The sequence below is a fragment of the Vitis riparia genome, chromosome 12, assembly GCF_004353265.1.
Source record: "Vitis riparia cultivar Riparia Gloire de Montpellier isolate 1030 chromosome 12, EGFV_Vit.rip_1.0, whole genome shotgun sequence".
Taxonomy (NCBI): Eukaryota; Viridiplantae; Streptophyta; class Magnoliopsida; order Vitales; family Vitaceae; genus Vitis; species Vitis riparia.
In genome coordinates, this window is record NC_048442.1 from 2,797,147 (window position 1) to 2,808,450 (window position 11,304).

The 11,304-nt window shown below is 30.3% G+C and overlaps 1 protein-coding gene across 1 annotated transcript; it reads right to left on the reverse strand.

Annotated features, from left to right (window-relative positions):
* Window positions 1-7,238: 7,238 nt before the first annotated feature.
* On the reverse strand, window positions 7,239-7,715 carry LOC117926833 (S-protein homolog 24-like). The gene has a single exon (XM_034846123.1). It carries the CDS (start codon window positions 7,713-7,715, stop codon window positions 7,239-7,241), a length of 477 nt encoding a protein of 158 aa, XP_034702014.1.
* Between the last annotated feature and the right edge of the window lie 3,589 nt (window positions 7,716-11,304).

Here is an 11,304-nt window from a genome sequence, read left to right on the forward strand (position 1 = left end):
TGAGTGCACGACTATCCACACACATTCGCCATGATCCATCATTCTTTGGAGTTAGTAGGGTAGGAACTCCATAAGGACTTAGGCTTTCAAGAATAAAGCCTTTAGTAAGTAATTCGTCAACTTGCCTTTTCAATTCAGCATGCTCTGTTGGATTCATTCTATAGGCTGGTAAATTTGGTAATGATGCACCGAGAATCAAATCAATGGTATGTTGTATGTCACGCATAAGAGGGAGTTGATTAGGTAACTCTGAAGGCCACAAGTCAGAAAAATCATCAAGGATTTTACGTACGTTTGCTGGATATTCCTTATCTTGTTCTTTAAATTCTTCCACTTTCCGAGCCATTAAAGGAAAAATAACGTTAGTTTCCTTGTTCTCATTTTCAAATTGACACATAGTAAGTACCTTTTTTGGTTGTTCATTCTCCTCTGACTTCTTAATTTGAGGGACTTCTTTCATTGGACGAAAGATCTTCTTACGTCCGTTGTGTATGAGAGCATATGTATTTTCATAGCCGTCATGTTGAACTGTTCTATCAAAGAGCCAAGGTCTTCCAAGTAAAATATGACTTACTTTAATGGGTAAGACCTCACACCATACAGACTCTTCAAAGTCCTTATAAAAAAGGAATGTTACCAAACAACAAAAACTTACCGGGATAGAAGTGTCATTAACCCATGCTACTCTGAATGGATTTGGATGTCTCTCTATTTTAAGGTTTAGCTTCTCAACAAGTTCTTGTGAAGCTATGTTCAAACTGCTACCTCCATCAATGATCATGGTGCCTTATATCCCTTGGCAAGAAATACGTGTTTGGAAAATGCTAGTACGTTGCCAATCTTCTTCTCCTTTTACTTTTAGGACGCTTAATAAAGGTTATACTACAAGACTGTCCTTCCGTCATACCATCATAGTAGTCACATTCTTCACTAACTTCATTTTCATTGTAGGTCTCTTTTTCCTTTGGGTAACTTTCCAATCCAGATTCTGGTTCTTCAATACAAAAGTGTAAACCTTTGGTTGGGCATACAACAACATACTGACCATACCCACCACACTTAAAGCATGAAGGATTCACGTATACTTTTCTATCTCCAATACTCATTGAATTTTTACCCTTATTACCATTTTTATGAGCCACATTTGAAATTTTTTTAGTGTTGTCCCCACCATTCACATGATTAGAAGTTCTGAAGTTTGATGTGCTTAAAGGTTTGCTTGGTGTCCTATTGGAGATAGTGCTCCCAATTTGTGAACTTGGATGCCTGGAAACCCGAAATTTGAGGCTTTCTTCTATTTTGAGGGCTAATTGATAAACGTCATCTATGGTATAAGTGTGTGCAGCTATCATCTCAAGTTGAATCTCCATTTGAAGTCTAGCTTTATAGCGGGCTGCAAGTTGAACATCACTTTCCCGCACTTGATTTCGAATGCTCAATTCATGGAATTCTTCTGTATATTCTTCAACGGACTTGGTACCTTGTTTAAGGGAAAACAATTTTGTATACATAAGTTGTTCATAATCAGTTGGGAGAAAGTGCTCCTTCATCTTCAACTTCATCTCGTCCTATGTGTCAATAGGTGGTTGGCAAGTTCTATGAACTTGCTTCTCAATATTATGCCACCATAGACGTGCTGTTTCTTTCAACTTTGCCTTCACAAAATGAACATTTCTATTTTCGGGCATTGCATACCAATCAAAGTAATCTTCCATTGACATAATCCAATCAAGAAAAGTTGTTGGATTTAGTTTTCCATAAAATTAAGAAACTTCAAGACGTACATTTTTAGTCACATCATTATCTAGCTCAAAAAGTCTGGCCCTTCTTTGAGTCCCTATCATGAAACTGTCTTGTTCTTCCCGTGATTGATTTGGCGATTATCTAAATTGATGACTTGCAATCTCCTCTTCAATTGGTCGTTTTTCTTGACTCTTTTCTAATAACTTCATGATCTCATCAAGTTTGCTATTTAGTTGTATTATAGCATCTTGATGGGATTGTTGTGTGACTGAATTCCTTCCAAGTGTATTGTAGTAGCATCTTGATTGCTAGAAGTTTTTTTGGAACTCATGCTTGCATAAGTTGCTCCTTTCCTTAATTGCATATGCTTTCAAGCTAAGAACTTTCGCTCTGATACCAAAATTGTTGTAGGACAACCCTAGGATGGTTGCCTACACTTAAGGGTAGGTGGGATAGGGTTTTATTTTTAGGGTGTAAGGAAAGAAACAATGAATAAATTTTAAGGTAAAGAAAATTATAAGATAAGAAATAGAGAGAAAGAAAAAATAATGAAGAAAAGATGGAAAACCTTAGAGTCTCACCTAGAAGAAAATCAATGGAGTGTCACCATTGAGGGTTGTAACCTTGCAATGAAAGAAAGTATAGTATTATTCATCAAATTCATTCCTTTGATTCACATTGATTAGCCTATTTATAGGCTTCTCTAAGAAATTCAAAGTCTACTAGGACTCTAATAACCTATTATGATTCTAATTCTAATTATAACATCCAAAGTCTACTAGGACTCTAGTAGCCTATCATGACTAAAATTCTAATTATATTATAACTCAACTAGCTAATCCTAATTAGACTCTAACAAATACCAATCCCAATCAATTCTAATTAATATTAATCTTACTTAAAGTTTACTTAGGTCTTCACTTTCTTCCTTGAATAAACTTTAAAAGGCTTTCCCCCATCACTAACTCCATATTTGTTTGTTTGTTATATGTTGAAATGTAGCTAGTTTGATCCAAATTTAAATAGAACAACCTATTTAATATTTATGTACTTTTGTGATTTACCAAAAAAATGAAGATGGTAAAAAAAAAAAAAAAAAAAAAAAAGGAAGAAAAGGAAATGAAAAAATAAAGAAAAAGGAAAGAAAAGGAGAGTTGGGACTAGGGTTTGGGGTGAATGCAAAGATGAAGATGTTAGGCAAGACTCTGTACATCCCATGAGGGTTAAGACTCTTTTGAGCCCAGTTGTGGGCATATAAATGCAAGTTGTGAATTTGCTACTTAGAGATAATAGTTTTTAATTTTTTTTTTTGTTTTTTTTTATGGGGGATGATGTTGAAGAAATCAAGACATGCTATGGTTGCTTAAGAGCACAAAATTGATGGAGAAATAGATGATTTTTCTTTCCTCCTTTGTGAGGATACTAGGTGGTTGTTCTCACAAGTTTTTTCTTTAGAAGAATCTTAATATTATTCATTTGTGAAATTGAAAAAATGTTTTTTTTTTAAGAGAGAAAATATGCAATTTCATAATAGACTAATAGAGTTAAGTTCATATTTTTGAAAATTAGGTTTAAGAAAGCCAATAGTAGTATGATGGGATAAGAAGCTTAGGTGGTATTAGTTAAGTGGGTTACCATATTAGTAGAAATTGTAAAGAAAAATAGAATTTCCTTAGAAATTAAAAGAAAAGTAATCGAGTTGACGATAAAATCATCTAAGAAAAGAGGGTTACCTATGTTGAGTTCTAATTATGGTAAATTTTTAAGATTATGGTGATAGAAAGAGTGGTTAAAGAGTTTGCTAAAAATTGGAATTTGTTAAGATAACGGTAATGGTTATTAATTCAAAATATAGAAAATTGTTCTTAAAAATATATTTACATGGCTAGAGTTGGTTTGATAATTATCAAACGGTTGCCTCAATTAAAGCCATTTGAATTTTGAATTACATAAGTTATAATTATTAGTGGGACATTTCGTTGTCAACCTAGTTCTTATATTACTAGATGAATGACATGCATGGAAGGCCAAGGCTCAAACATGGGTCTTTTGTGTGCATGGAGTGGCCTCTTGGCCATTAAGCCAATTACAATTTGAATTGAAACATATATACTAGTACCTATTGTAGACCTTCCATTTTGCCCTACTAGCACATTTTCTATTACGTGTATATTTGATACTTTATAATAATTCTCTGGTGACCCATTGGGCACCACCATAGGCTCATTTTGGCACCCTAGGCCCATTTAGATGCACTTGGCCCATCAGAAACACTCCTAGGTCACTTGACACATTTCTAATCACCCTGCATCACTTAGATACTTTTTCACCTAGGTCACTTAGATGTTTTTTTGGGTTTAATTCCCTAAGATTAATTTCTTGATTGCTAGATGTTTGAGATTAGGTGAGTATTTGGCTTGATTTTGATTTTGATTGCTTGAGATGAATTTTCGATATTTAATTGTCAATTTGATATTTTGTTTCTTTTTTAAAATTTTATTTTATTTTTTATTGTGTTTTAGTTTAATATTTAGATTATTAATAATATGCATTTGATATTTATTTATTTTTCTTATTTTATTTATTTATTCACCTACTTATTTATTTTGAGAAAATTTGCATGTGATTATTGATCTTATCTTATTATTATTATTATTATTTTGATAAATTATTTTTTATTTTATTTTATTTTTGTTTATTTATTTATTTTGAAACGTTTCAATGTAATTTTTTTTATGAATAGTTTTTTTGATAAGTTATTATTATTATTATTGTTGTTGTTGTTGTTGTTATTATTATTATTTATTTCTTTACTTTATGTTTTTTAATTATTTATTTTATTTTATTTTATTCAATTTATTTTATTTTCATTTCTTTTCTTAAATGTTTATTTTATTTACTTAAAAAAAAAGAGTTGGAAAAGTAAAAACCGAGTGCATAAAAAAAAGAAAAAGAAAAAAAAAGGCTGATATTTTTTAAAATGGAAGGGTGCAGAAAATGAGGCTTAAATAATAATAATAATAATAATAATAATAATAATAATAATAATAATAATAATAATAATAAAATAATAAATAATAAATAAAAATAAAAATTCCAAGGGTCGTTGGCTAAAAGAAGAAAAACAGAAGTTTGGAGTGGTTGGTGCACTGAGAAAGCACCCCTCCAAAGAAGAAAAACTTAAAAGTTATTGAAATAATTGGTGTGTCTTTCTCTTAATCTAGATCGTTGTTCCTTGGATTTAGATTGGTGATCTTTGATATATAATAGTAAAAATAAAAAAATAAAAAAAATTTCGGGACTCGGGTGCTTCAATTATTGATTTCATTGTGGTAAAGAAGAAAGAAGGCTTTGGATTGGACTGGCTTCATGAATTTGAAGTTGTTCCAATGCTGAATTACAGAGATATGTTGGAGGGTCGGTCCTGTCTGTTTTCAAGGGCATTATCGAGCTCCTTGCGTGAACAAGAAAGCAATTGGTCTCACATGACTTATCGGGTCGAGAAAAAAGAGAAACGCCCATTAGAAATTGACGCAGAAGAAGAACTCCAAGTTGAAGATGCAAATGGAAAGTGCCTACCACATATTGATGCCTAAATATTTCTTTTGATTCTTTATGCCCACGTGTAAAATTTGGTCTTCGCAAATTCTCTTTTAAATAATTTTGATTTTAAAAAAAAAAATCTTATTTTTATTTAGATTCTCAAAATAATTTTTCCAAAATTTCATTGTTTCGAAATTTAATTTTTCGAAGTTCCATTTTCAAAAATTCCAATTTTTCCAAAAGTTCAAATTTTAAATTCAATGTTCCAAAATTTCATTCTCAAACAAATTTTTAAAAATTCTAATTTCAAATTTATTTATTTATTTTTATTTCCATTCTCAAAATAATTTTTCCAAAATTTCATTTTTTCGAAATTTAATTTTCTAAAATATCATTTTCGAAATTTCCAAATTTTCCAAAATTTCAATTTTTAAATTCAATGCTCCAAAATTTCATTCTCAAAATAATTTTCTAAAATTATTATTTCAAATTTATTTATTTATTTTAAAATTCATTCTCAAAATAATTTTTCCAAAATTTTATTTTTCGAAATTTAATTTTCTAAAATTCCATTTTCGAAATTTCCAATTTTTCCTAAAGTTCAATTTTTAAAGTCAATGTTCCAAAATTTCATTCTCAAAATAATTTTCTAAAATTGTAATTTCAAATTTATTTATTTATTTTTATTTCCATTCTCAAAATAATTTTTCCAAAATTTCATTTTTTCAAAATTTCATTTTCCGAAATTCCATTTTTGAATTTTCCAATTTTTTTAAAAGTTCAATTTTTAAATTCAATGTTCCAAAATTTCATTCTCAAAATAATTTTCTAAAATTCTGATTTCAAATTTATTTATTTATTTTTATTCCCATCCTCAAAATGATTTTTCCAAAATTTCATTTTTTCAAAATTTAATTTTCCGAAATTGCATTAATAGCATATTAATTAATTACTAAATGATCTTTTTGCAAAGCAAAAGACTCGATAATGGTTGGAGAAGTGTTGTTCTTCTCTATGCAAAACAAATAATTTGATTCTCTTAATTTTAGGATATTTTCCTATATGTTAGAAATACTAATGTTGAAGATTTAAAAAATAAATTTAGGTTATCTTTAGTTCCTGAAAAGTATTAAGGAAAGAAAGAAATCATAAGAAAAATGATTTTTATCATATTTGGTTTTATTATGAAAAATATGAAATATGTTAGTCTTTTGCTTGAATTTGACTTTCTTGGAGCCTGGGATAGCCTCAATTCTTTTAATTAGCTTTTAACACCATTATTATTGGAACTCTCTTAGAGTTCTTATATCTTATATAACAGTTACCGCTACTTTCTGATTTGAAGAATAGAAAATTAGATATGTACCCAAAAGCATACTCAATATTTTAAATAACACTAATTACTATCTTACAAAGACTCTAATGAAATATTCATGTAATTTTATTTCGATACCTATTATCTTTAAAATCAATTCTCATCTTCATTTCACTTGAGACCTTGTTATTTTAATTTCTAAAACTCTCATAAAATAGATTCTTTTAGTGGCGGAACCAGTTAAGGCCCAGGGTACCTACCCTCCCTGAAAATGTTAAGTGCCTCCTTGAAAATGTTAAAAATGTAAATATCCATTTCTTGGTACAGGAATCGAACCTAAGATTCAAGGCTAAGCCATTGAGCTAAGGCTCACATTCTTTATAAGTGACATAATTTATATATATTTTAAAAGTTGACCTCCTTAAACTAAAGAAGCCAGTCTTTTTCGACAATTGTAACACCACACACACACACACACATAGAGAAAAAGTACTTGTGATATAATTTGAAAGATAGAGTGATATGAATTTAAACAAGGTAGCACCATGTATTATTCTCAAACCAAACATATTGATGCGATGAAAATGCCTCAACAATCAACTAGTTGTGTGGTTGGTTATTCCATACAAACTTTAAATTAGGCCTCAACAGGCTTTATCCAGTGGGTCACAAAATTTGGCCCATAAAGACCGTCTGTATTTGCCCTGAGAAGACAAAATACGCAAGCAATATTATTAACAATATCCCTTCTGCTATAAAAAACTGCAAACTTCTTCTTGAATTGGCGATATTCAAACGTGCAAGTGAACTTTGTAGGATGAGTGATTACATCCAACACAGTAATTCTAAATCTCCACTCAAAATATTGGCCAGGCCACAAAACATGAGTCCCAAGATCATCGTCGTAAGACCAACAATGAATTTTAAGACTCTCTCGTGTGTCCATCTCGTTTATAATTCTATATGTACGTTTCGGATTAATCCAATCGATGAATCCTTGCTCTTTGTAGCCTTGTAGGGAGTTTGCGAAGATGATTGGAATGTGTGAGAGAGTCATCACAAATGATATGAGCAATATCACGTTGGTCATACTTGGATTGGATTTGCCACCCATGCTTGGATTTGATTAATTATTTCTATGTAATTTTCTCTACAACACCCCTTTACTTATATAGCTCAAAGAATCAGTTTACAACTCATATAATGCACTTGAATTTAAGACACAAAAACGTTATTTAAGGATTAATGTGAAGCAAATGCAATGATAAATTAAAACATGGGGTTTAATTTTACGTTTATGTTTATGTCTATATTCATTCATTTAGTTATTGTGTGATTCTTCTTCATTTTTATCAAATTTATATTCATTAATTCCTGTTTTGGTGTATGCCAATTATTGGCCCTATGCTACGTATCAATTTTTTTTTATTATGCTATTTTCATTGATATTGTACAATTTATGAAAAGGTTAATATTTTTTATAATAATGAATACAGGGATGAAAACTGAAGTTGGTTTAAATGCTTTTGCCTTGATGTATATTTATTCCTCCATGAATTACCATTGATAAGTAGTATAAAAAATTAATTGATTAATCAAAGTTCTAGTAATTTTGTGTTATTGAATTTTAAGGTTAGTGAAGTAATTAAGTAGAAATTAATACTACATTATTTCAAGTTTTACTAAACATTTAATTTTAGAAATTAATATTTTATTCAAAGGGGGTGAGATAATAGCTATATTTGGAAAAAAAATAGCTTCTAGACATTGAAAATTACTCATATAACATTATTTTGACATTTTTACCCTAACTTTTTATCCAAAAAATGCTTGATATGAGATAGTGATTAAAATATTATTGAAGACTAGTTTTGTCCAAAAGAGGTTTTTAAAAGATGGAGGTCATTATTTCACATTTGCTTTTTTAATGTCACTTTTAATCAAATAACCTTAAATTTTATCATGTGAGTTAAAAATAAAATAAAAACTTTCAACCACAAGAACAATTTTCTTGCAAAAAAAAAGACAGAAAACTATGAAGAAGAAAGCATATGAAAAAGAATTTATCATGCCCCCTGCACACACACATACACACTCCTAATACTAATAAAATAATTTTAATATATTAAGGAAACATGATCTTGGTTTAATTAAGACTCCTACACTATCTTCCTTAAACCAAGGTCTTCAAATTTCATGATGCTCATCATGTTCTTCATCTTGAACAATGTTTTCATCTTGATTGGTTTCATAAAAATGTTCAAAACTTGATATTTTGAAGAACAAGACTTTAAGCATAATTTTTTTTTTTTTTTTTTTTTTTTTATGTTTCCTCAACTTATGAATATAGTGAAACATGATTTTGCTTATTCCATGAAAAATTGGATTCTTGGTCAATGTGATCGTTGATTTACTATAATAATAATAATAAAAATCTTTGTGAAAACTTCTTGAGTATGCTTTAAATAAGATTTGACACAATCATACCCTTTGTAGTTCTAATATACTCAATTTCTTTTGTTGACAAAGAAAGAACTAATCTATGCATAACCTAAAGTAGTTTTTCACTTTTTTACATCACCTACTCAACTTTATTTGTGTATCTAATAAAGTCAATGTTGTTAACATATACTTAAAAAATATCATTATTTTGTGTACTTTTAATATATCATAGGATATTGTTTTGCTGTTTGTAAGTGAAATTGATCTGGAGACTTCATGAACTTACTTACAAGTCTAAATTCATATATATATATATATTAAACTTTATTATTTAGCTAGTATAGAAATAATGTTATTGTATGTAGATTTTTTGTTCTTGTAGAATTTATTTATTTGTTATATGTTGAAATGTAGCTAATTGGATCAAAATATTAATAGAACAACCTAATATTTATGTACTTTTGTGATTTACCCAAAAAAACAAAGATAGTAAAAAAGAAAGGAAATGGAAGAAAAGGAAATGAAAAAGGGAAAGTTGGGCTTTGGGTTTTCCATCCTAAAATAATAGCATTTTCAAAACCCAACAATGGGAAATATGATAATCAACTTTTATTATGAAAAGTTTTATCATTTTTGTGCACTCTGAGGTGACTCTATCTTTTGTGTCCAAATTGCCTCTTCGTTTTTCCAGCTCAGCATTCTTAGTAGCATCCCAACCTCTATATCACACTCTCTTATTTGGAAGTTTTCTCTCATATTGCTTTATTCCCGAAAACCCAAAATCTCTCAATTCAATTCAGAAACCCAAATCCAAAACTCCAAGACGATGTCAAAATGAGCCTTTCGGCTTGTAGGAGCCATGAGAGTCCAAGAGAATCTAGAAAAAATGAACTGGAGCTTGGGTTGAAAGAGTGGGTACCCAAAAATCTAAAGCCTAACCTCCAAATGTGTCATAGACTCGCAAATTTGTGTCCAAGATAGCTATATTAACAAGAAATAGCATCAAACATATCTCCTAGACCATTAAATCGGCGAAGCCCTTGAAGAATAAGAGGAAATGGTATATAAAATGAAGCACAGGAGACTCTTAAAGTATTAGGTCCCAACGAACCGGTCGAACGGTCCTCGACCAGACCTCGCCGGTGACTGTACCTTAGGTACTACCTTAATAGCCCTTAGGTACGACCTTAATCTACCTTAGGTACTACCTTAGTTAAACTTAGGTATAACCTGTGTGAAGCCTCAAAAATTCATTTATGGATATTACTTACTTCATTTGTGACCTTTAGAGCATGCCATTTTATGATTAATTAGTGTGATTAGTTGGTTCAACTTTGGTATTTTGGTGACTGTACCTTAGGTACTACCTTAATAGCCCTAAGATACTACCTTAATCTACCTTAAGTACTACCTTAACCGACCTTAGGTACTACCTAAGTAAAACTTGGGTACTACCTATCTGAAGTCTCGAAACTTTATTTGTGGATATTACTTACTTCATTTGCGACCCTAAGAGCACGTCATTATGTGATTAATTAGTGTGGTCAATTGGTTCATCTTTGGTATTTTGGTGACTGTACCTTAGGTACTATCTTAATAGCCTTAAGGTACTACCTTAATCTACCTTAGGTACTACTTTAACTAACCTTAGGTACTACCTAAGTAAAACTTGGGTACTACCTATCTGAAGTCTCAGAACTTTATTTGTGGATATTACTTACTTCATTTATGACCCTTAGAGCACGTCATTATGTGATTAATTAGTGTGGTTAATTGGTTCATCTTTAATATTTTGGTGACTATACCTTAGGTACTACCTTAATAGCCTTAAGGTACTACCTTAATCTACTTTAAGTACTACCTTAACCGATCTTAGGTACTAATCAAGTAAAACTTGGGTACTACTTATCTGAAGCCTCAGAACTTCATTTGTGGATATTCCTTACTGCATTCTCAACCAGACCTTGACTGGGAAAGGGTAATCGGTCGATCGATTTTATGTTTAAAACTGAAAAAGACACCAACCTACTCCTAGACAGTTGAATGAGCTTAACTAAGGTAGTACCTAAGGTACAATCACCAAAATACCAAAGATGAACCAATCGACCAAACTAATTAATCACATAATGACGTGTTCTAAGGGTCACAAATGAAGTAAGTAATATTCACAAATAAAGTTTCGAGACTTCAAATAGATAGTACCAAAGTTTTACTTAGGTAGTACTGATTACTACCCAAAAAGTGTTATTTTGTGCCTTTAA